The following is a 26,400-nucleotide window of genomic DNA, read 5'->3' on the forward strand; positions in this document are numbered from 1 at the left end:
TTTTTTTATAAATACACGAAAAAAATGTATAATGCACGAATATTCCAGAATTTTTCGCGATTTCGTGACGCGCGGGGACCTGAGAAGCGCGCGTGCATACCTGTCACGCGCGTTTCCCGCGGTGTCCGCGACTAGCGCTGTACGATCATGTGCGACGAAAACGAAAATGGTGGTCGACATGGAGCTGCAGGAGGCCAAGGATACCGTTCTTCAATTGATGAGGGAGAAAGACAGGATTGAATCCGATCTACGAGCGCTGAAGGAGATCCTAGATTCCGTATGTATCGCACTTGGCTTTACGCGGTAGCGGCAGGAGTGACGTTACCGTAGCGCGGAATACCGAGCCCGTCTCGCAAGCATGATCTGTCAGATTTTTGAAAGCTGCGTGCTATTCTCCCGGATGCGTAATTGCAGAATCACATCGGTATGGACGAGCCGCTGGTGGACTCCGAGGGATACCCCAGGCAGGACATCGACGTTTATCAAGTGAGGCACACGAGGCACAAAATAATATGTACGTAAATACATTTCTTATGTCATGGCATGAGGCAAAACAACACATCTCATATATGTGTATACATTTGAATAACATTGCGCTGTCTTACACAGGTCTTACGAACGATCACAAAGACATAATGAGGAAGATAGAGGAGGGGTTGCACACAGTTCATTCTCTAGCGGGCTCGAGCATGGCCGAAGAGCCATCGGCCGATGTACCTGGCGGTCAAGAGACAGAAACGCTGGAGCCTTTCCTCAGAGTGAATTTGGTTTCACCTGGTTCGCCAGCGGAGACTGCGGTACGCTCGTTATCTCCATGCTCTTTGCATTGACAACTCGTGCTCCGAATTACAATTTGTATCTGTTTGCTATCGATTCCCCTATCTTGCTTAAGCCGATGGCACATAGAAAAATGTTAGCAGGCATAAGCGGTAAGCGAATCGGCCAATTACAATAACAGAGAACGTAAAACAATGGTACAAGCAGTAGCAAATAAAAAATGTTGATTTGTATACTGCTTACGTCTTATGCTTGCCTTGCTTATATTTTTCTACGTTGCCTTAATCAGAAATAAGATCTATTACCATTTTCTGTTCAGGGCATCCAAGTCGAGGATCTGATATTGGAATTTGGATCTGTTCATTGCCGAAATTTCAAATCTTTGACGGACATTGGAAAGCTGGTGGAAAACAGTCGATACAAGACGATCAATGTAAAGATCAAGCGCGGTTCAAATGTTACAGTTCTGTCGTTAACCCCGCGCCCTTGGGTCGGCAAAGGCCTTCTCGGTTGCAACGTGATACCCGTAGAAGTAGTTGAAAGATAAAAAAAAGTCGAAGAGCAACATGGAACTATTTTTTTAGCCCGCACAAACTATTTTTATGTATATCTTAATTAAATGTATCCTTAATAAATGTATCTTTGTAAGTTATTACTCTCAAAATTTGCATCATGATATATTTGTCTTTTGATTTAAATCAAATTTTTTTTTATATTACAATCATTAAGCGTTTCTTACAAATAAAAATGAAGTTATACTATAAGAAGTAATCAGAATTAAAATACACTTTTTATGGATTGTGTTTTTATAATGAAGACACGTTTAAAATATTTTTGCGATGACTAATGATCTTTATCTTAGATTGCATCTTTTGCGCTTAAACATTTTACATTTTAGAGACGGAGAATATAAAAGCGAGAAAGGCAGAGTGATATTTATAGTCTGATTTTATATCGTTTCATGCATATACGATTTCGAGATATACAAAATTTTTCATATTTGGCTGATTGTAAATTTTAAAAGTGTATGTTTTTATAATGAAGACACGTTAAAAATATTTTTGCGATGACTAATGATCTTTATCTTAGATTGCATTTGTTGCATCTTTTGCGCTTAAACATTTTACATTTTAGAGACGGAGAATATAAAAGCGAGAAAGGCAAAGTGGTATTTATAGTCTGATTTTATATCGTTTCATGCATATATGATTTCGAGAAATACAAGATTTTTCATATTTGGCCGATTGTAAAAGTATGTTTTTATAATGAAGACACGTTAAAAATATTTTTACGATGACTAATAATCTTTATCTTAGATTGCATCTGTTGCATCCTTTGCGCTTAAACATATTTTACATTTTAAAGACGGAGAATATAAAAGCGAGAAGGGCAGAGTGGTATTTATAGTCTGATTTTATATCGTCTCGTGCATGTACGAGATTTTTTATACTCGACTGATTGTACATAAATTATGAAAGATTATCTAAGATTATCAAAACTTGAGATTGATTATCGTAATTGATTTTAATCACAAAATCGTAGCACGGCGGACAGCGTTCCAGATGTCACTAGTGGTACACGACACGTGCGAGACTGCGAACTGCCAACGCGTATTGTCGAGCGAAGTTCCGCTGGCGAGTCAGAGAGTCAAGCCAGGAAGTGCCTCGCAATTTTTCGCGGAAGTGGGATGACGTCAGAAACGTGTTGCATGACAATGACGCATCGCGAGCCTGCACTAGCGGATCGTGGCTCTCTAACGATCGCCGAGCACTTATCGTTAGTCCGAAGGAGCGGCTCTTGCGCAAAATCGCCAAAAGCAATTAGCGCGATATGAATCGCGGAGAGATTCCGAAGATTGTCGCGCTCCCGGCTCTCGCGGGAGCGCGTGGACGAACGATGATGAGCATGCCTTCTCTCGCCGCGCGATGACACGAACGACAAAAATTTCCGCCTCTCCGTCGTCCGCGCGGCGATGATCGTGCGATTTTACGAGCGTCGTTGAGCCGCGCGGCGAGAGAAACCACGCCGGCGATTGCGTCAGCTCTCGGCAGAGCTACATGGTGAGGAAGTTCCATTGTGATGTGGCGAGCCTCGTCTTGCGTGCGCATCGTTCAGGTAAACGGGGCATCTCATCCGCTGCTCGGCGGGATGACGACATAACCTCTCGAGAGTCGCCCGCGAGACGATCAGCCCCCCCCCAGCTGTGTCGCACATGAGACGGATCGCCCACGCGGATTTTCGTGCGATTTCCGCGTCCGAGGTCCGACGAAGGGAGCGCTAACGAGGAAAACATGACGACGGAGGAGGCGCAGGAGCGCGCGTTGAACGGCGTCGCCGAGGACGAGGACGTCGTGACACCGTGGACGGTCGCGAGCGTCAACGACTCCGGGATCGATTACGACAAGTTGATCAGTGAGTTGATCGTCCATCACGTGAGGCGTCTCGCGATTTATCGACGCCAAACTGTTGTCCTCGCGGGTGACCAGCGATTTACGCGAGGAACGCGTGGATAGGAAAAAATAATTTTTCACGGATTTTTTTTTAGGTTAATTATACCTTCGACGGGCTTACAGCGAAGCGTACTCTCTTGAAAATCGTTTGTATTTGAGCTCATTTCTGCAGGTAGCTAATGTGTTATCCTCCCCTTTTTTTTGCAGAGAAATTCGGAAGTTCGAAGATAGACGACGAGTTGCTGGCCAGATTCGAGAGGATCACCGGCAAGAAACCGCATCACTTTCTCAGACGGGGCATATTCTTCTCCCACCGGGACATGCACACCATCCTTAACCTTTACGAGCAGGGGCAGTTCTTCTACTTGTACACGGGCAGGGGCCCGAGCACCGACGCGATGCACCTGGGACATCTCATACCCTTCATGTTCTGCAAGTGGCTGCAGGACGTTTTCGACGTGCCGCTGGTCGTGCAGCTGACCGACGACGAGAAGGCGATATGGAAGAACATAAAAGTGGAGGACGCCATTAAGCTGGCCTACGCGAACGCGAGGGACATCATCGCCTGCGGCTTCAACCTCGAGAAGACCTTCATCTTCTCCAATCTGGAGCACATAGGAAACAACTCGGCGTTCTACCAGAACATGATCAGGATACAGAAGTGCGTCACGTTCAACCAGGTGAAGGGCATCTTCGGCTTCGGCGACAGCGATCCGATCGCGAAGATCGCGTTCCCGCCGACGCAGGCGGCGCCGGCGATCTCCGGCTCGTTCCCCTTCATCTTCAGGGACGCCAAGGTGCACTGCCTGATACCGTGCGCGATCGATCAGGACCCGTACTTCCGCATGACGCGGGACGTGGCGCCCAGGCTGGGCTTCCCCAAGCCGGCCCTGCTGCACGCGACCTTCTTCCCGGCGTTGCAGGGCTCCAAGACGAAGATGTCGGCGAGCGACAACTGCACGGCGATATTTCTCACGGACACCGCGAAGCAGATCAAGAACAAGGTCAACAAGCACGCGTTCTCGGGCGGCCAGGCCACCGTGGAGGAGCACAGGCAGCTCGGCGGCAACTGCGAGGTGGACATATCCTACCAGTGGCTGCGATTCTTCCTGGAGGACGACGAACGATTGGAACAAATTAGAAAAGTCAGTCCATCATTTTTTTATATTTCACGATAGGGTAACTGTCCCTATTAGTGTGTACCTGTTAGTGTGCTTTTATATTTAAATAAATCATAAAAATAAACCGGTACAAATATATAGACAAAGTATTTTTTTTATTAAGTTAATATGTATTAATTTTATAAAAAAAATACTTTGTCTATTTATTTGTAATAGACATAAAACTAAACTGGTACAAATAAATAGACAAAGTATTATTTTTATAAAGTTAATACATATTACATTCTATATATTTGTACCAGTTTATTTTTATGACTTATTTAAATATAAAAGCACACTAATAGGATACACACATAGGGCACACAAATAGGGACAGTTATCCTAGCTAAAAGAGGATCTGTATTATCGAATTTAAATCTCGAGTCACATCTCGATCGCGAGCCGAGCATGTATCCACATTATCGAATCGAGATTTAAGAAGTTAATGTGGATCCTTAAAATCGTGGCGCGATGTACAAACGACATTTTATTTCTCAGGACTATACCAGCGGGGAGATCTTGACGGGCGAGCTGAAGAAGGAGTTGATCGAGGTGCTGCAGCGGCTCGTCGCCGCGCACCAGGAGGCGAAGAGTAAAGTAACGGACGAAGTGATCAAGCAATACATGATTCCTAGAGACCTTGGCTTCGTGTCGAAAACGAAGTAAACTATTTACTTAGCGAGCTACTTGGATTCTCCCTGGAACTTTCGCTGGAGATATCTATTTAAATAATTTATTACAAGACACGCTGCAACTATAAAGTAACGTTTCACGATCTTTTTCAAGCACCACTTCTTTGTTGACAGATTAAATTAATTTTTCTATCGATCTGCGTCGATTATTAAAAGGAATCCCGCAATCCTTGTTGAAAAGTCCAGAAATTTTCCTCGGCTTTCCCAGTCGTCGGCTTTTGTAAACGCTTTTCTCAGTCGCGCGGCGAAACTATATAATGCAGGAATAAAAACTATCTTTGACTTCGATCAAATTTTGATCAACTTAATCGGCGGTATTGTTTCAATCCCCAAAAAATTGCCTGTTGAAATTTTTAACTATGTATTTAAGATAATCGTCCCTAATTTAATTTTTCTCTCTTTATATTAAATCACAAAAATTTTTAACAAACACGAAAATTAATTGTGTTTGAAAAAATCGAAGTTTGCTTGAAGGTTGCCCTCACGTTCGTTATCAGTGTAGATTAATTTTAATCTCGATAATTCTATTTTCATTTTATTTTCTCAGTTTGACTTTTTATTTTCTTCTTAGTTTTAATAATTGGAAAAAAAAAGAAGTTAAAAATGGAGACTGAAGTTTAATTTACATCGGTCAAAGTGAACATCGGCAATACATAATATCGGAGTGAAAACTGAAAAGGGGGTTCTATGTGTTTGCGATCTCCTATCTCTCTTCGCGCATGCGTCGCGCGGGGGAAACTTCTGAATCGCGTGGATTCGAACGGCTGCCGTTTACGTTCCACTTTCTCACAATTATACGAAACTGGGTCGGGCCGCGCGAGATAGAGAGGCGTGCACACACCACGGGGTGCATATACACACGGGTGTCGCGCGTGCATCCTCGCGCGGCGCGGGAACGGCCCGTAAGGTTGCGCGCGCTAGGGGGAGTCAATGAGAGAGCGAGCGAGCGAGAGAGAGAGAGAGGCGAGAGCCCGATCGCCTGAATCGGACGGGCGGCGGCGACGGCGGCGTCGTCGTCGTGCTTTTATACATAGAGAGACAGATATAAGTATGCATCGGGGAGGCACACAGGATAAACGTCGGATTAATGGGGCGCATCTGGGCGTAATAACGCGTAATCCAATGACCCGTTGACGTTCTCGCCGTAGCGGAATTCCCATCGCGCGGCTATTAAGCCGATCAATAAACCGATCTGGAGGGATATACAAATACACGGCGGGACGTGTTATAGTTATACGTGGACGGCGGCGCCGGAAGACCGCGCGATCCGCCGAATTGATCACGCGGGACGCGGGTGAGTGAGAGGGGGACGGGTGGAGGGGGGGGGGTGTGCGATCTCGAGTCGGTCGCGTGACGCCGACGGCCAATTAACGTCGCAAGTAATTATCGGTGACTGCGCGAGAGATCTATCGGATCGCGAAAATCGCGCTCGTAACGCTGCTTTCGCGCGACACAACACCACGACACCTCGCCGGAGTTAATTCTAGTGCTTGCACGCGCGCGCGCGCGAGAGAGAGGGAGAGAGAGAGAGAGAGGGGGGATGAGGGAGAGAAATAAACAAAGGGAGGGCGAGAGAGGGGACGGGAGCGAAGTTAATTTTACCCCGCGCCGATGATCCTATAAAACGAGATATCGGCCGGGCGCGAACGGAAATCGCGCGACGTCGGTTGGCCGGCGGTGACGACGGCGCGCGGGTCGCTATTAATAAACCGGCGCATGCGCCCCTAGCCGGCCGCCGTGTGTATCCGCCATTCATGCGAGTCGATTTCGTTGTTTCTGTGTGTGCAGCAGCAGCGGGCACGAGCGGAGCGGGCCAGGCAAGCCAGCCAGCTAGGCACAGCCAGCGAGCGAGACGTACGGTACGTGGTGCGACGGTGTGATAGATTCGCGCGCGGCCCGAGGTGGACACGATGCGAGCGAATTAGCTGTGCCGAGACGTACACCGCGACGTACCACGCAGTGGCAGCGACGGTGACGGCGGCGGTGGCAGCGGCGGCGGCGGCAGCGGCAGCGGCGGCGGCGGCGGTAGCGGCAGCGGCGACGACAGCGACGGCAGTTTGTCGGAGCACGCTCTCCCGTTTAGTACCTGAAACGACGATGATCCTTGGTCACGGTCCGCCGACGTAAGTTCCTCCGTTCGTACGTTCGGCAGCCGCGCAAGCAGGAGTCGTGCGTGCGCGAATACGTGCGTGCGTGCGTGCACGCGTGCATGCGTGTGAGCGAGCGGGTAAACTATTTTAGTCGCGAAAATTCGCCGCTGCCAAATAAGAGGTTTCCTCGCGCGCGCGTCACCCTCGCCGCCGCCACCGTCGCCGTCATCGTCGTCGTCGTCGTCGTCGTCGTCGTCGTCGTCGTCGTCGTTGTCGGGCAACGCGAGCGCGCGGGGCACCGCCGCCCGCGTTATCCGGCCGCGCGGGACGATATCGCGCAGAAAGGCACTGTGCGCGACGAGAGGACTCGTGTGCGTAAATCGCTCGCTCGCTCGCGCGCGCGGCCACGCGTGGCGTAAGCGATGGATTTACTCTCCTCGCGCGCCGGGCCGATAAGCACGCTCGCGCGCGCTCTGCCAAAACGCCGCTCGAAACGCCGGATCCGTCGTCCGTCCGGTCGTCCTCACCTCGGCCTTTGTCATTTGATCCCTCGTGTACCGGCCAAGTATTTTACTCGACCCCGCGTTATCGACGGCACTCTGTCGTCACACGGTGTCAAACGATCGACGGTCGAATTCCGTTCCGGAATTTATCGGATCGCTGCGCCAGACGCGCTTCCGAGAGCGGAGTCAGTATTTGCTTCGACGAATTTTTCGGAAAAAAAATCCCGAGGATGCGTGGCCGGAAACGATAGCGCGAGTCGAGAAGTTCTATCGAATGATGTAATAAAGCTTTTGATTTTTTTTTTTTTAGGTAAGAGTGAAAGCAAGTGCCATTTTGAGGATCGGTAGGAATGATGCTAATCAAATAATAGAACGAGGAACAAATTAATCAGAAGCTGATACAATAAATATTCGACGAGTAATATGGGGGCGTTTTTGGATACTCCAAAGACAGAGAAGTGCAATGAGCATGGCACCGGCAACGGCTTGCGATACGGCGTTGCCAGTATGCAGGGCTGGCGAATGGAGATGGAGGACGCTCACCGAGCCATACCCTGCTTGGAGGGTGGCCTCTCGGATTGGAGCTACTTCGCGGTGTTTGACGGCCACGCGGGCGCCCTGGTGTCGGCGCACAGTGCGGAGCACTTGTTAGAATGTATAATGCAAACGCAGGAGTTTAAGGCCGAGGATGTTATCAAGGGGATACACTCCGGATTTCTCAGACTCGACGACGAGATGAGGGATCTGCCCGAGATGAGCGCCGGCACGGACAAGTCCGGCTCCACGGCGGTGTGTGCATTTATATCGCCCAAAAATATTTATATCGCCAACTGCGGCGACTCCCGGGCGGTACTCTGCAGATCTGGACTTCCGGTCTTCTCGACGCGGGATCACAAGCCCGTGCTGCCCGCCGAGAAGGAGAGAATTCAGAACGCAGGCGGTAGCGTGATGATCCAAAGAGTTAACGGATCTCTGGCGGTTTCCCGGGCGTTGGGTGATTACGAGTACAAAAATCTGAAGGATCGAGGCCCCTGTGAGCAGTTAGTGTCGCCGGAACCGGAGATATTCGTGTTAGACAGGGACGATGAACACGATGAGTTTCTAGTTTTAGCATGTGATGGCATTTGGGATGTAATGAACAACGAAGATCTATGTAATTTTATACATTCAAGGCTGCAGCTAACCGATGATTTAGAAGCAGTTACCAATTTGGTTGTAGACACTTGTCTTTATAAGGTATTTTATTGTATTTTATATATAATATTTTATTTTATATTACACATTGTGTATTATAAGTAGTTTTGCGTAGAAAGTAACTTTGCTATATGAAAATAGTTATATTCATTTATTTCAAAGTCTGTATAAAATTATAAAGACTCAGAATTATTCTTTTTAAATTATTTTTAATTTATAAATTATAATATACAAATTTATTGCTACTTATTATGTACCTCATATATACTGAGTCATATTCTTAATACTTTATAATCATATGGAATAACTAGAAAAATTGTTGACGATGATAATCGATATATTTTTATGCAAGAATGTATTCATGGATCAATCTAAAATCTCGTTACAGGGTAGCAGAGATAATATGAGTATAGTCCTGGTAACGTTTCCGGCTGCACCAAAACCAAATCCTGAAGCGCAGAGGCAGGAGGCCGAGTTGGAAATGGCTATTGCAAGGAGAATTAAAGGTTCTTTAACTTTTCCATATTTTAATTCACTATATTCTTTATGTTGTTGCATTAATTCGAGATCACGATGCCACATACATCACGAAAGTGACATAATAAATTAATGTTTGTCGATATAAAATAGATGTAATGACAAATTCTTCCTGGTGCATATTTAACGGAAATTTACACAATCGTGAAGAATTTGATTAGTGCCAAAGTATATATATATATATATAAAAAACTATTCTTTAGCATAAAAATATTATGAAAGTTGTAAAAGATCTATTTTTAGCAATACAAATTCTCTTATTCTTAGATATTTACAATGCTGCAAATACTGCAGCTCTCTATGGAGGAAAAAAAATAGAGACCAATCATAATGAATAGGATGAATGAAACCAGATAGTGCAATAGCTTGCAATAGTTTGCATATGATTACAAGTGATGTGTATTAGACAATTAAAAGTTTAGTAGAGAGAAAGTAATAGTTACAATGCTATTAGAAAGATGTTATCGTTGATAAATTGATTTATTATTGTGTTATTAGAGGTGATGTGTACCATATTCTAAAAATTAATATAAAGTATTCGGAACAGCAATATTTTCAATGTATAGATATAATCTAGATCTAATCTAGTCTGAAAGATCAAGAGTTTTATTTTCAGAATATAATCTTATATTTACAATCTACATATCACATGTGCCACAAGATATAAACTAGTCATTACACGCAAAGCAATCTTTTGCAAAAGTGATAAAAAAAAAATGTTTTCCAGTGTTTCAATGTGCGTTACATGGCAATAATAACAACTCGAAATCCTTTGAAATGTTGAACTTTTAACTCCAACTTGCGATTCGGAAACAAATGTAAATGTTGAAGCTTGCACAATCAATTGTACAAATTATGTGTAATAATAACCACACAATGTGTGACTCCCACTTCTTAACGTTGCACTTTGTGATTAATAAAGTCGATGTCTCGTATACGATATATCTGTCACATGAGAAAACGTTTATAAGTCGTTGATGTATTATATCGTCCTATGTGTGCAAAAGCGCATATATATATTTGTCTCACTTCAATAAGTTTTATCACATTGCATCTGTTATTTTCCAACAAAATTTTCTATGAGCTCGATACAAGTGGATTATCAATTTTCTTACGAATTTTATTCAAGGTATATAACGCATATAGTACGTGAAAACAGATGCAATAATTCATGTGCGGAAATATATCTTTGTTTCCTCAGATCTCACGTTATTAAAATTGTGTATACCTGACTAATGTAACACATATTTCAAAGATACTAACTTGTGTTATATTGTTAAAAATATGAGAGGTCTGTTATCAAGAGAATTAAATTATATTGTAATATAAATATTATTGTTTCCTGAATATTAATATTGTCATAAAAATGCGTAAGTTGCAGAGCTTTAAAGATACAAGTACAATGTTTCATGTATAGTACATAAAACCATTATAAAACAATCCGCATAAGAATATATGAATATATATATGTATATATATATATATATATATATATATATATATTTATAACAATATTCCATCAGAAAAATATTTTATAGTAATCTTAGCCGTACGTGATTGATTAAAAATGTTTCATCAATGCTATATTTAATGGGACATGAAAGTTTTTGAGATTTCACGATGAGTCATCTCATTCGGTTGAAAATGCGTTTGTTTTTTCCGACAGTACTAGAATAGAAATACGTATTTTATTAAATTAATCGAAAGAAGCTACATGTGTGGATTATACTTCGATACATCTCGGCATTGTCCATCTGGGAAGGCTCATCGTGAAACCTCACAAACATCTGCGCCCTATTTATGACCAAATTAAATCAATGTGTTTCATATCACTTTCTTAAAGACGAAAGAGAAGAAAGAGAGATTAGTCTAGCGTCGTAAAATTAGTATACATTATTTTGTCATGTAATGACAGAAGTTATCAATAAATATTATGCGAAATTGTTGCTGAAAGATGTGTTCCACCCTTGGAGTTGATAAATTGACCTAAAGTTCAAGTTTTTTTTAAGTAGAAACTGTATACGTATATACACGAAAGAGAATTGTTCCTCTCGTTTATGTTTGTTCCTCTTTTAAAAGTTCATCTAAACCGCGTCATAAGGTAGGTGCAAATTTTCTTACGAGACTCTAACATTGTCTGTTATATACTTTTGATATCGACTTTTAAATAGCAATGCATTTCTTATGGAGGAACATTGTAGCAGATAATTTTTTTTTCCTTTTTTTTTGCCCGTAATATCCGAAGGATACACAATTCCAGAGGTGGACAATTTGCATCATGTATTGAAAACTCGACTAAAATGTATCTACTTACGACAAGAGTATGTTTCCATAAGAAATGTAATGTACAATCTACTCTTCCAGTCCTAAGTAGATGCATGTACACAATGGTATTGTTGTATATGCGTGTGTGTATGTGTGTATGTTTCTATTAATTATTTTACATTTGCTAATTATATTCCCGCAAGCATCTTGATGCATGTATTATGAAAAACCAATTGTATTATTAGTATTATTATAAATTGACGTGTACAAGCATAGTTTGTATTTTTCCAATAGATTATCACACGTTTTTAGTCTTATTTAAAAATTATTGTTAATAATGAAAAATACATATGGAAATGTACACTTATAATCACACATGACTATGTAAAATGACTGGTTCTCTAGAAAGCAGATAATCGCTATTGCTATGAAAAATCTGAATTATAAATATTGAATCGTACATATTAAGCACATTTTGTTAAGCATATGTTTTGGATAGTATTTAGTTGCACATAATCAATGAAAAAAAAAACACGTAACTAGCTACTAAATTATTTATAAATAATTAATATCTATATATAAGTTGAATAATTTTTCAATGATAGACGTAAGTTACCTTAATACTTTTCTTCTGTATTTGTAGAAATAGTCGCCCAGGAGGAGGACAAGAGTGAATTTGACTATCTAAAAATGCTGGAACTTCTTAGAGGAAGCGACCAAGATTTTCCTTACCTGCCTCCCGGTGGTGGTCTTCACGCTAAGTAAGTTTAGTAACACAATTTTTAAGAATAATATATAATCATACTGTTCAAATATACCAAAGTTCTTAGTAAAGAGTATTTTAAACTTTTTAACATTTTTTTTTTTTTTTTTTTCGTTTTACTGCTAGTCATTATTCAAAAGGGTTAGAGTTTCTGTACACTTGAATATTACGTAATTTTAATATGAGAAATATGAATCGTACTTACGTAATATGTATACATATATATATTTTTATTTTGAGGACACTTTGGAGTATATTTAATATTTAGTTATATCTGTAAGTAGAAATTGAGAATAAACTTTATGGTCTCCGTAGTGAGATCACGGTAATGTTAGCGTCGCTACTACCAAATACAACCGAATCGACAGTCTTCTACCAATTTGGCTAGATTCCAGAATATAATTAGATTTCTGTCGTGAGAGCCCAATAATTTTATACTTGACCTTCTCCAAATGCACCTGAATGTATTAGTTATTTTACTCTCGGCGATTTCGTAATGCTACAACGCTCATCTTGTATCTCTTCTTTCTTTCAGGCAACCGTTCATCGAGAAAATGTTTCGAGAAATGTGTCCCAGCAAAGCGCATTCTGTAAGTGTTGGATACATCCCTTTGACATAACTAACCCTCGATCGTTTTCTAAACTGCATCAAATGTACAATTATATAATAATAAGACATGTTCCATATTCCATATAAAAGATGCAGAACTTACCGTGGACACGTTTATTTGAATAGTAATCCCTAATGTAAGAAAATCCTATCAGTGTTAAAAAAAAAATTACGATGTTGTACTATAAACTGGTGAGTCTTGACAAAACTAAGTTTTCGCAAAGTCTCGTAAGGCATATAATTAGTAGGACCTTAAAGTGACCCACGATTGGCACAACGTAAATTAGTGCGTAAATTAAAATATGCATTAAATTAATTAAATATTATGTACTTTTGTAAGTGTTTCTATCCATCTATCTATACTTATTTACTTAAAAAAACTCAAGCTATGCAAAAGTTTTTCTTATCCATCGTGTAACTTTAGTAATCGCAACAGCCACTGAAAAAACATCCGGGATTATATATCTATTTAAGGGATATATATTTCTCTTGATTTATTTTTAGAAATATGGTTGAAACTTAAGTGCTGTATCAATAGTGAATACATACTTAATTAAGTTCCACTTTTTTTGTGCAAATTATTGATTTGCAGAGTTAAGCCAGTTAATAATTTTAATGGAATAATAGTACAAGTGAAATATCAATTATGAAGGGACTAAGGATAATTATAAATATTTACTTTTATTTTTAATTTTAAAATACGCACTCCCTATTTTGAATCATATTTTACTTAGAGTATGAGAAAGTCGAACAAACAAAACACACTTTATATGCAAATACAAGAAACATTTTTATGATTGATGGCATATTTCAGGAGAAAATGTAAAGCAGATTGTGTTATATACTTTACAAGTGATTCCAATTAATCATTGGCCTTTTTTCATCGTTTAATTATTTTTTTACAATTATTATGATTGTTGGATTTTATACAATTTCTTTTTTCATTCGGGGAATAAAAAAATGTCTATATTACAGTTTTTTATAAGCAGAGGGTTAAACAGATGTTATACTAAAAATTAGATGTACAAGCTGGAATAAAAATGGAAAACTAGATAATACGAAAAACTAATCAAGGTGTAAGTTTTTAATATAATATAAATATGTAAAAAAAAAATGTAGAGAGCATAATACGTTATCATGTATGCATTTATTTGGAGATACTTTGAAAAGGAAAATGGTATCCTTAAATATTTAATTACTGTGAAATTTGCACAATAGACTAACTACTATACATTTTATACCGCTTGCATAGCTCTTTCACACGCGAACAAGATTTAACGTTACCTTCATCAAGAATTGTATTTTCCTCAAAACTGTACAAAAATTTCTGTATTACAATACATAATGTGGTACATCATGAAGCGAAAGATTTTCACAGATTAATAAGAACAGAAATTTAAATAAGAATGTAGTAGAGTATTTCTGTCATACCCTCTTGCCATGTTGATAAAAAAAAAATGCATAATTGCGATACATAATTATATATTTTTGTAGATCTAGGAAAAATTAGCGCTCAGAATATATATCTACTTCTCTGATCGGTGTTTCCTACTCTTCATTTATAATCAGTTCCCGGTGTTTATGGAATTATCGGTACCAATGTACTTCATGGAACACAGAAACTTTTTACATGAGAAGAGTAGGGAAAAAACTGATTGTTTAGTTTAAAAATTATCAGCCCTGTACATACACATATACACACACGAAAGAGTTGTCTGAGAAACAGTGTATTGATATTTTCTTCAAGTAATTTTAAAGATGAGAACTTATATATATATATATATATATATATATATATATATATATATATAAAACACACTTGGCAAGGAGGCCTTGAGTTTAGTTTCCTATGTAATGTTATTTCATAAATTTTATATTTGGCCATCCAATCATAATAGATGAAACTATTGTATTTAACGTTAATGCGGAAATACGATTGATATATTATTGAATTTGCAAGTCCAACACAATTGTATACAATTCAATCGAGTCCAGTGATAGAGTAAAGCATTTATCACTCATGCGTATATAATATAAATACATAAATCAGCTTTATGAATAATGGAATAACGCATATCAAATATTAAACTCTTTGACTTTTATAATCATTTTCCACGCATATAAAAAAACGCATCATTAAAGAATATACGTCGAGTGGAAACTATACGTCAAGGCCATCCTCGTACGATGAAGTATACATGTGTACCAAAGTATATTACCGTTTCTGGTTATGAAAAGGAATGTCCTGAAACTAACAGAGTTAACACGCAATCTATTATCCGTTTTTTTAAAAGTAATATATTAGAAATAAAAATATATAAATCTTATACAGAGAACGGATTAACCCTCTATTTTTACTAACGATGTCTCATTAAATGGAAATGTGAAGATACTAATATATTTCGCCTGGTACTTCTCTCTCAAACTTTTTCTTTCAAATCTGATGAAATGGAACGCGAAGATTCATGAGATTTCACGATGGGTTTTCCCAAACGGACGCTGTGAGATGTATAAAGATGGTACAGTTATACATATATAATCATCTTCGCATGATGAATCTGAGCAAGAGACTTTCCTTCTAATATTATTATTATTATTATTATTAAGAAATAACTATCTTGGATCATCCAAGAGAAACGGCACGCCATGAAAATCTCACGAATTTTCGCAATCTATTAATCACTAATATCATTTTTTAATTTTATTAACAAAAAGCTACACGAAGTATTACGAGATTTTCACAAGATTGTGAATTACAGAATAAACATATTACAGATATACGTGAAGCTTTATAATTTCCTGAAGTGATTGAAGTCTAGTTAGAAACATTATATAGATTATACCTAGACTACGAATTTATAAAAAAATAGTTTGATATAGCTGAATATCTCCTTTTGCTGAGCTTTCGTGCCTCATCTAGTGACAATGATACAACGCCCATATTAATGGTATGTGTTTTCAACTCGTATTGTAAAACAGTTTATAGAGTTATACAGGATATGCTTTTAAATGAAAAAAATTAATATTCGGTGGCATAATGCATTATCTTAATTGGATAGTAATTTACACGAACGCTACTGATCATGTTACGTTGTAAGCCATTTATTTCATAAAAATTTGAATTAGAATTTTAACATGGGTTATCTTCCTGTAGTGGTAAATTCTTTTTACATATAGTCCTATTCTGCGCACTGAATATAATCCACATTATTGAGCCAAACGCTTCATGAAATTGGAAAGAATTCTATGAATGAGCAAAAAAATTTTTAAGCATTTTCGCATTTAAAAATATTCCGTATACTTTTTTAACGTTTTAATATTTATGTGTATATTCTACAGAATAGGACTATTAAGACAAAAAAAAATTGTGCAAAATATATACTTTCATAAAAACAAAAAAGGTAGTATTTTATTAATGTCACTGTGTTTTACTTACGTAAAATTATTAAGTTCAGTTGGCATAATCGTAGCGATGGGATTAGGTGATACTGCATTTATTTCTTTTTGTAATCTTGTAATTGTTTTAAATGTCATTCACAATTTATTAATTGTAGAAAACTGTAGAAAACTTATCTATAATTTTATCGTTGGGAAATTGTTGTAACATCGCGTATATACATTCTATTACAATCATTTTACACAGTCGTTGAACTTTTTAAATTTTTGCAGAAATTAGCTTGCAAATATAAAACAGCTTTCTCGTAATAATTCACTTATTATATTAGTGCTTCACAGATGCTAGATGATCTGTGGCATTTGAAAGATCATTGTTTTTAAATATCTGTATCATGTTATGTTTTTTCTGATCGAATCGTCGTTGCACAATGCTTTTTTCATAGTAAGAAATTACGTTAAACAAATTGTTTTAAATTTTACTTCGAAATTCTTCCTTGATGAATCCGGAAAGAATGTTGTGTACCTCGACACTAATCTGTTATATCACAAAATATTCTTTGCTCTTCTAGTGAAGCTCTTTTCAGCCTTTCTTTATGCTTCCGTTAAGCCAGAGCACAAGTCTGCCGAGGGACACGCAGATTCCCACTGACCAAGCTTAATAACAGCTGTTTAAAATTTTAATACATCACAGCCTCTATACTTGATCTTTCTTTCTTTTTGATTTAATTGTAAGAGAAAGTCATAAAAAAAATTCATGTATATTGTTATTTTCAAAAAAAAAAAAAAAAATGGAACCTTTAGAATTAACACACATTTTTATGCGGCGTTCGAAGTATACAGACAGAATTAAGGAAACAGAGAAAGGAAGTTAAGATCTTACCTGTCGTATACTGCAAAATTTTTGGCGTTTCAAATGCGGTATAATGCTAACTATTTTAGATTATATTATTATTGTCGTGTGTAGAGTCGTCGACATGATTGTACAATACTTGTCTATGTTTATTGTACATAATACGCATAATTAAAATGATTTGATGGGAACAAGTCTTTCGTTTTTCGTCATAAGTAAGCGTATATGATTTTTTTATATTACCTATTTCCAAGAAATTGGCTGAATATAAAGTACGTTGTACAGTAGCTACTATATCGCTACTACAACGAACTGGGATTATGTTTCTCTAATTGTTTCATTCTAATGTTTTGGCTTTTTTATAGTGCTCATTCAGAAAAGGAATCTGATAACATGGTAAACTGATAATCGTCTGTTGCACAAACAGACGCGGATGTTGAACGATTAATTTTTTTACAATGAAAAATTATGTATTTATAACCGTAGTATCAATTGTGATTAATTACAAAATGTGTACGATAGAGTGCCGGTAAACATGATAAAGTTATAAATAATTACCTTTATAAACAAGAAAGTAAAAAATTAAAAAAAAAAAATAAATTAGAGTATAAAGAAGATCTGAATTTATGATATAGGTTTCAATAAAAAGTTCAGAGTACATTTTTTTTGTATTGATGTTACGTACGTTCTTTCTTAGTTACATAGTTATACGTTTTCCCTAGAAATATGCTATTGATATTATCAATAAGTCGATATAAATATGTCCAATTCTTGGTAAAATATTTTCAGAAGTCTGTATTTAACATTCTGATATTTATCTTTAGACTTTAGGCAATACCACTTTATAATTGTGTAGTGTTTTTTTCTTGCATGATTGAAATATGCAAACGTGTATCTCAGTATTATTATCCTCCAGGGAAAAGTGATATTTTATTTATTAGAAGAGGACTGCAAAATCAATATATAAAGAAAATAAAACTGAAGTCATATGTACATTTTTTATTTATGAATGTTTAATATCTAAGTTATTTTTAGAAAAAAGTGCATATGTGTAGTATTTGGGTCCTTTAGGCAGATATCTGATTAAATATTATATTCTTATATCGTGTCTTGAACAATCTGCGAGTTGTTTTAATATACACTGTGTTTCATTAATATTATTCTTTCTGTCATACTATTGTCACGATACTTGACAAGCTTATAGTTAGAAATCAATTTTTGTGTTGCATTTATTAATGTAATGGATGGAATCGTGATGTTATTAATATTTGAAAATGATAATGCTATTTTAATAATTATTCTAATCAATCATCATTGATGATATTCCAATGCATGTAAGTATGTAATTTACATTATTTATTTACAATATTAATTACATTATATAGTGGTATTGTTAATTATGTATATTTATGTATTAATTCAACAAACTGAATTAATTAAAATTATATATTACATGTAGAAATATAAGCTCAAGACAGTTAAAATTAGATTAATAATGTTAAAGCAGTTTCTCAAATCGGAAAATTTAGGAAGCTTAAATATAGATGTCAATTATAATATTAATATCATTGTTATATTCTTTTATTATCTCTTGTAGAGAATATAAAAGAAATTGTACGAAATTTTTCATAGCTATAGTACATAACAAATTAGTTAAAAAGAACTTGATCAAAAATACAAAAATACTTAGGTATCCATAAGAAACGAGATAATGTGTGCGCGCGATTGTTAAATCTTCAGGAAAAGATGTACGTGCAAAAATTAAAATACTATATAATCATGTGCTTACAGAATTCACAGAGCAGTTAATGTATACAATTACGTATACGATTTCATACATGTGAAATTGCAATAGACTGGCCAATCCAAAAGTGGTGAAAATGAGATATCTATCATCAAGAGTCATAGTGGAGTGCTACATGAGCAGAGACTGTGCAGAGTGGTAATTGAATGTCAGTTTCTTTTTTTTTTTTTAATCGTTACACTTAGCGTGATAGAAGAACACATTGTACAAAGCATTTTCTCTTCAGCTAAGGGTAAAACGGAGAAAGATTGGGAAAATTTTTTTAATATATATGTCAAACATTTTTTTACTTCTTTTATACATTGAATTATATACACGGAACACCTTCATATGATGTGTTTAGTTTTAGTAAAATTTTATCACAACCTCTCAGAGATAATCATTACTTTTGAAGTAAAATTATGCTACTGATAATTATGTAAAAATGTTAAATCTAAGGCTATTCTTGATTAGTAAATTAGAAATTCAATATATTGATCAAGATATTAACATAAAAAAGGCTACTCTAGGATTTTATACATATATTTTCTTTGGATTGATATACATATGTAAAATTATATTTTCCTTTAACGAAAAACTGAACGTAGCATAATTCACATGTAAACACAATGTATATTATGTAATTATAGAAATTGATGTACTCTTCACTTGATATTCGCTGTACGATTGTATGCATAACGGGCTTCAAAGCATAATTAATTTTTTTATATTATATTTGATTTGTGTATTGCACTTCTTATGCAGTTAAAAAACAATTTTATTCGATCGTAAATAAAATAAACTCTTTGCGTTTTATATAAAAATAGAAAACGATGCTTATATATTCCTCTTCCTACTATATAAGACTTATTTATCTGGCAACTACTTCTTCTTGGAACTGCCTGTGGCTAGCTTATTAAATATTCAATTATATGTATATATATATATATATATACGTGTACATTTACTTATATACGAATACAATACGACAAAGATTACTTTTTACATGTTTATTCCAAAATATTGAAGATGATACAAAAGATCTAAAATGGTATGGACATACCGTTATTGATATATTTAAAAAGTATGCGCGATTTTTCTTATTGATATTACTTAAAAATATACAGCAATAACAATAAAAAAAACAGATCCTAGTTTACTCGAGGTATCACAATGCATCTTTGTTCAGATAAAACATAGCCATTTTATAATAAGATAAAAACTGTATATTCGCCCATCCACGCGCACCCGCATACGTATGAAAAATTACGCTATTTCACATCTTTTATTGTTGTACATTTCCAAAAATGTGATTTAAATTGTTGCGCTTTACAATACAAAATTGCCGTTGTCTATAGTCCAACTTAAATTGTCTAATTCGAAATGTACTGGTAACGCTTGTTTTAACGCTAACGAACAGCAAACACGTCAAAATAATTACATATACATATAGATACACGTTGTTAAATAAGATATACAATTGTGCTAAATCATACATAGATGAATTTTTGTTAACATTTCAATATTGTAATTTGTCTATTTGTGAAATTCTTTTTTTTCCTATCTGTCATATGTTCATAAAACGCTGTAACATTATTCAGAAAATTGGATTATATGCATAAGAAAATTATGCATTGTATATTTATAATGAATTAGTCTATTTGTCTACCCATAACATCTTTTTTTTCGTGTTTGTATTCTTACATTGTCTAAACAGGTGACTCGGTTTCATAAGAAATTTCAATGTTCGATGATAAATGTTTTACAGAAAACATTTTCATCGTATAATTACGAAATACTTTATTTTAACTACAATTACGTTGACATCACAATCGTCAACAAATTATTAACTACCTTTCACCCTAGTCTTCGGGACGTCGGACGACCAGGAATAAGTTACTATCGCTTAATTTAAAAAGTATGACGTTTAATTCACTGTGTACAAAAATAAAATAGAATTATTTGCAGATTGACTGGACTAAATGTTTAACTTGAGAAAAACCATTATTAAGCATCTACTTTGTTGTAGAACTGCGTGCTAGTTTCTTATGGATGATCATATATTCTACAATGACCACAATACTATTTATCAATATGCTCTCGTTCGAATACACTTAACGTAATCAAATCAACTAACGTAATGTACTTTACAGTTCCCTTATGCTATTAAGTATAAAATGTTTAACTAATCCCATTTTTATGCTATAGTAAAAAATATACAATAGTCTCTCACGTGTAATAAATAATATAATGTACATATCATCCACAATTAATCAAAATATTTCAACACTCTCATTTAGCGTATCAAATAAATACATTAATTTATCATTTAGCAATGAACGCATCCGTGTTATTGTAAAGTTTTTTGTCGCCAAACACAGAATAGCAAAAGATTGGTAACAATCTCAAGATATTTTACACAATCGGATTTTAATGCTAATCCTGCATCAAGTGAATTCCACAAATGTAAAATATATTAATGGCATATTTAAGAGGGAAGCATATCTCATTTGTATGGATATATAATCGCATCAAATGCGATGAGCATAGAAAAGGCAGTCATTGCACATTTATATGTTCTACCATAACAAATTTTATAATATATCAGTAATGCATCTGTGCTAATCAACATACACATCTTGTTTTGTAGACCATTAGTATACATCTTAATATATCACAATCTAATCTATTATTTTCACGGTGCAATTGAAATATAAAATGTCTGTAAATTTATTAAACAGCCAGTTTATTAATCCTTCTCTAGATTACTTTAGATTCGAGCTAAGTTAGATATTTAGATCTAACGGAATCTGTTCACAGCGTATTTGAACTACTCTGAGTGTCACGTGTAAGTTAAGAAAGTCACATATTTACATGTGTTGATTTCACAATCATATCCGTGTCCCCGCGGGTATATATATAAATATTAACTATATAAATATCTTTTTTCCTTTAATTCGGAGCACCTCTCCGGCGTTTCTGCCCTTTGATTTGAAGAACTCGAAATGTACAAGTGAATACGTGCTTATAACGAAAGAAACTTACTGGTCGAAAGGAAAAAGTTATTTGTTAGTCCAACCTCGCCAAATCGAGGCGATACTGGCCGCTGCACTCGTTACCAAGCCACCAGCGACACTCTGATGCACTTGCATGCTAGAAGATTGTTGACTGATCATAGCACCGGAAGCAGGTACTGCCATTTCGGGACAAGCGATACTTGGTACCTGCATACATACAGCGTCGTGAATACATCGGTCAATCGTGTTCTCGCCACTCTCGAGAACCTCGTTACAGAAGCGTACGTAAAAACTTACAGAAGTATGACTTACAGCCTCCCATCCCCAGCACAAGTCCTCCTCGTCGGAGGCTGAATCGTCGCTATTTTCCAAATCGGGAACTAACTGATTGTGAAGTTGTGCTATTACAGACGGATCAACTTCCATTGGTCCAATTCTGCAATACACATGTATACGTAATTTTACGATTCTATCTATTGAGATCGTCGTGAAATTATTACGAATTACCTTCCGAGATCACTGATTTCAGTATTGAGCAAATGCATCAGGTTTTGCAATGTATGCATGGGATGTAAAACTTCTATTTTGGTATTTTGCGTAAGACACAAATGTAGTACGTTACTATTTAACCTTGCCACCTTCCTAGCAAATTTTTGGTCCGACAACTCATTCCCGCAAAACTCCCTGAAAAGACATGAGCGGAATGAAGAAAATATCTCACTGTTTGTGTTAATATATTATCGTACATTATTTAAAGCTAGCATACACAAAACAGACATAAAAATAGATTTAAAAATGTCTGGAACTCAATGAATATATTTGCAAGTATGAATATATTTGGCGTATATAGCTCTCTTAATACGTACCCACAAGTAAGTTTGTACGGTAATCTTATGTTAACGTAATAGGCAAGAACATTAACCAGTTGTGTAGCGTACGTCAAAGCAGCACTAATATTATATGCTGGATTGTGCATCGCGTTTTCCTTGTTCGCACCTGGCACCCCATCTTTATTTGCTGCAACTAAACGTAACACGTTTATACATATGATGTATGTAATGTCGTTAATCAATATAGAAATAAATGCAATTACCCCAAAGGGAGTAAGCGCTGTAGTCTCCCGTCGCTGGCAACGTTGGTTCAACTATACAATGATGGATTTCCAGAGAACTTTCTTTCTCGCTAATCCATCTACCCCGTACGTATGATGTACCTGATGCATCCGCTAATGCGCTAGTAAGGATATCCGAAGTGGCACTGTCGCTGTCCTCGCTGCTGCACAAACTATAAATATAGTCGTAATATTAGTAATCTTCGAGAACGAAATTTTTAACAATGCTCTTATCAATAAATAAATTGAATTAGTGATTAACTAATTCAATTTATTCTTATTTGTTCCTAACTATTTTCACATAACTGCATGTGTTTTACATGCACAATATGAAAATATGGGTAATCATAAGTATTACATTTAAAATATTTTATATATATATCGTTGATAGAAGTGAAACAAAAAATGCTAATTTTCAAAGTCATGAAATATATATATATATATATATATTTCATATATATATTTCAAATATATATATATATATATATATGTTTTAATATTAAACTCAATAAATATTTAAAATATTTGCTTAAAGAAATGTTTGATTAGATAAAGATTCAATACCTCCTATTTGGTTGGACCTTAGATAAGGGAAAAATGTACTGAATCAATTGTTTGGCAGCAGTTCTGATAACTTTCTTCAGCTGCTCCCTTTTTCTATCCACGGCTTCCTTTTGTTTCTCCTGCTTAACTTTCAAGCCATTAACATAGCGATGCAGTTTCTCTATTCTATCCTCGTGCCGTGGCACTCGAAGAGTCAACTGGGAGTTGACATCCTTCAAAACGTTCAGACGTTGGTTACCTATATGTGAAAAAAAATAAGTAATAAATGGAAGAAATAATTACAACAAATACCAATTAATTGCAAATTTTCCTACCTCTACTGATACTTTGCCTCGTTTCGTTCACTAGAGACTGAAGCAGTCTCACCCTTTCCTTACACGTATTTATATCACAAATCTGAAATTACAAATTTAAGATATGAGAGGCATTACATCAGTAAGTAAACATATTGCACAAGAAAATATTTTACTTGATGATTGCACAATTGTAATATATCTTTGTTTCAAATTAAGTGACAATTTTCTCTATAACGGCTTTTGGTTTAATTATATTAAAAAGACCAACTGTCCACAGGAAATTTCCTCGTGTTCACGAATTAAAATAAATGTTTATCTATAAACAATAGCATCCATTGTTCCTTTACATACGCATAAAAAGCTTCAGTTTAGAGCGGAAAATGATTATTTTCTATAGTACCAGTTTATCTCGTTGCTTGTGCCTCTCCAGAGCCTTCATGCACTTCTCCTCTAGCTGAGCCCGAGCGGCCTTCAGCCGTACCAGCCGCATCTGTTTGTCCGCGAACCTAAATAACATCATCAGTAATTATAACCACAGCTCGAGCGTATTTCCGCAGAGCGACGTCGCTCTCGCGTTAGACGGCTATAACGTATTCTCAGAAATAACGCGCTGCGCAACGGCCTCGAAAGACTTAAAGACGCAAAAAGAAAAAAAAAAGCGTCGAGTCTTTTCCGCTCGCGGCGAGCGTGGTGAGAGAGAGATAGAGAGAGAGAGAGAGAAAAAGAGAGGTGAGAGAAATGTAGACGCACCGTTCCGAGTAGACGGTGTTCGAATGTATAAAATCCCCATTTTGGACGCACTGGCGGCAGTAAAAAATACGACGGCTGTTATGGCACAACGGGCACTTGAGCAGGTTCATGCTCAGACGGCTCGACGCGTCCTCCAGCTCGGACGAGAGCTGAAAGTCCGCGGGCGCGGTGCAGGAGCCATCGGAGCTACTCGTCGCCATAACCAACAGCGGCGACAGCGACAGTGACAGCGGCGGCAGCAGCAGCAGCAGCAAGCAGCAGTAGCAACAGCAGCAGCGGGAAAATGACGGGCCCTCCTCCTCGTCCACCGACTGGCTTGTGTTGTGTTGTGCCTCATCAGCTGATCCCTGGGATATTTACTCGTGCCGCCGCGCCGCGCCGCCCCGCGCGCCCTCACCCCCGCCCCCTCAACCCGCCGTCCGCGTCCTCGCGTCGTCTCTTTCACGCTGACGCGTGACGTCACGCGGCGATTTCCAACCAATGCCGTTCGACGTGGAGGGAATTAAATGTTACCTTCTTTCTCTCTTCCTTTCTTTCTTTTTTTTTTTTTTTTTACAGAAACCTGTCTTTTAGAACCCGTTTGTCGTCTTTTGCTTCTTAATTCTTTTCTCATCCCTTTCATTGAATTAAAGCAATTTCTCTTTTCTTTAATTTGGATATGGTTTTCTGTTGAGTTCCCGTTTTGTTTTATTAATATAATTATGAGCGAAACGACGATCAGAGCTAATTAGTAATTATAATATTGTTCAATATAAGAACGACACGAATTTTCGAGGCTTTTTGATTTCGAATTTTATCGTCGATCTTTAATTGCGAAACTGAAAGACAATTAATGAGCCCGGGTGATTATAGCTCTTTTTACATATTTAAAATTGTCTTAAATATGATGTCTTTGAAAAGCTATATGTTTCATTGACTGTGTGTGCAGGATGAAACTTTCAAGGATTAATATCCAGAATATCAGACTTAGAATTTTAAATATAAAGTCAGACTACGAATACCACCCAGGGTGCCTAAACATCGCGTTCAACTAGAATAGAATTGGAGATTGTCCAACAGCAACGATATTCACGCTTGGAGTGCTGGCTGAGGCAAAATAAGATGCGAAAAGACAGATCTTTGGAAATGTGGCGCGAAAAATAAATCGCAGTGTCGAAATTAGCAACGCTCACGTACGGCTTGAGATTAGATTTGCTATTTCCTTATTTTCTTAATTCTGTTGTCGTAATCGAAGGTATAACTTGCGCCTTTAAAAAGAATTAAAAAGATGTACAGAATATATCTATCCAATCGAGGAAAGATTTCTATTTAAGAATTTTGTGCAATTGTTTTTAAGAAATAAATAAAAGAGAATACATAACTTAAAATAATAAAATGTTAAATAAGGAACTTTGCAGAATAATTTTGATTAAAATATTTGTGCAAAATTGAGTTAGTTAAATATTCATTATAAGTTAAAGTTTATTCCTATTTTAACTTTAATTTTTTAGAAATTGCATTAATTTTTTATCTTCTTTAATTTTTTTTAATTAATTGAAATGTAATTTTTTCTAATTTCCTTTTTTTTCTTATGACGTCTTTTAAATTTCTTT

The 26,400-nt window shown here is 36.8% G+C and overlaps 4 protein-coding genes across 8 annotated transcripts; 3 read left to right on the forward strand and 1 right to left on the reverse strand.

Moving 5' to 3' along the window:
- Positions 1-115: 115 nt before the first annotated feature.
- Positions 116-1,441, forward strand: LOC105451246 (26S proteasome non-ATPase regulatory subunit 9). Its single transcript, XM_011691596.1, has 4 exons — positions 116-277; positions 415-514; positions 610-797; positions 1,097-1,441. Exons 1-4 carry the CDS (start codon positions 167-169, stop codon positions 1,322-1,324), a joined length of 627 nt encoding a protein of 208 aa, XP_011689898.1. The 5' UTR covers positions 116-166; the 3' UTR covers positions 1,325-1,441.
- A 107-nt stretch (positions 1,442-1,548) lies between these two features.
- Positions 1,549-5,215, forward strand: LOC105451247 (tryptophan--tRNA ligase, cytoplasmic). The gene is made up of 3 exons (XM_011691597.1): positions 1,549-3,189; positions 3,435-4,372; positions 4,886-5,215. Exons 1-3 carry the CDS (start codon positions 3,069-3,071, stop codon positions 5,051-5,053), a joined length of 1,227 nt encoding a protein of 408 aa, XP_011689899.1. The 5' UTR covers positions 1,549-3,068; the 3' UTR covers positions 5,054-5,215.
- Positions 5,216-6,802: 1,587 nt separating this feature from the next.
- On the forward strand, positions 6,803-20,722 carry LOC105451248 (protein phosphatase 1B). 4 transcript variants are annotated; one of them, XM_011691602.1, is made up of 6 exons: positions 6,803-6,938; positions 7,983-8,908; positions 9,255-9,372; positions 12,312-12,429; positions 12,967-13,021; positions 19,079-20,722. In XM_011691602.1, exons 2-6 carry the CDS (start codon positions 8,096-8,098, stop codon positions 19,094-19,096), a joined length of 1,122 nt encoding a protein of 373 aa, XP_011689904.1. In that variant the 5' UTR covers positions 6,803-6,938; positions 7,983-8,095; the 3' UTR covers positions 19,097-20,722. The 4 variants fall into 4 exon arrangements, with proteins under 4 accessions (XP_011689904.1, XP_011689900.1, XP_011689902.1 ...); XM_011691598.1 differs by lacking the exon at positions 19,079-20,722 and having other exon boundaries at positions 6,804-6,938; positions 12,967-14,448; XM_011691600.1 differs by lacking the exons at positions 6,803-6,938; positions 19,079-20,722 and adding an exon at positions 7,114-7,202 and having other exon boundaries at positions 12,967-14,448.
- Positions 20,723-21,325: 603 nt separating this feature from the next.
- Positions 21,326-25,144, reverse strand: LOC105451249 (beclin 1-associated autophagy-related key regulator). 2 transcript variants are annotated; one of them, XM_011691604.1, is made up of 9 exons: positions 24,809-25,144; positions 24,459-24,564; positions 24,077-24,158; positions 23,763-24,000; positions 23,181-23,371; positions 22,954-23,110; positions 22,595-22,771; positions 22,385-22,523; positions 21,326-22,294 (listed from the first exon to the last, which is right to left on the reverse strand). In XM_011691604.1, exons 1-9 carry the CDS (start codon positions 25,006-25,008, stop codon positions 22,133-22,135), a joined length of 1,452 nt encoding a protein of 483 aa, XP_011689906.1. In that variant the 5' UTR covers positions 25,009-25,144; the 3' UTR covers positions 21,326-22,132. The 2 variants fall into 2 exon arrangements, with proteins under 2 accessions (XP_011689906.1, XP_011689905.1); XM_011691603.1 differs by having other exon boundaries at positions 21,326-22,523.
- Positions 25,145-26,400: the final 1,256 nt, after the last annotated feature.

Source organism: Wasmannia auropunctata, unplaced genomic scaffold (assembly GCF_000956235.1).
Source record: "Wasmannia auropunctata unplaced genomic scaffold, wasmannia.A_1.0 LD336053.1, whole genome shotgun sequence".
Classification (NCBI taxonomy): domain Eukaryota; kingdom Metazoa; phylum Arthropoda; class Insecta; order Hymenoptera; family Formicidae; genus Wasmannia; species Wasmannia auropunctata.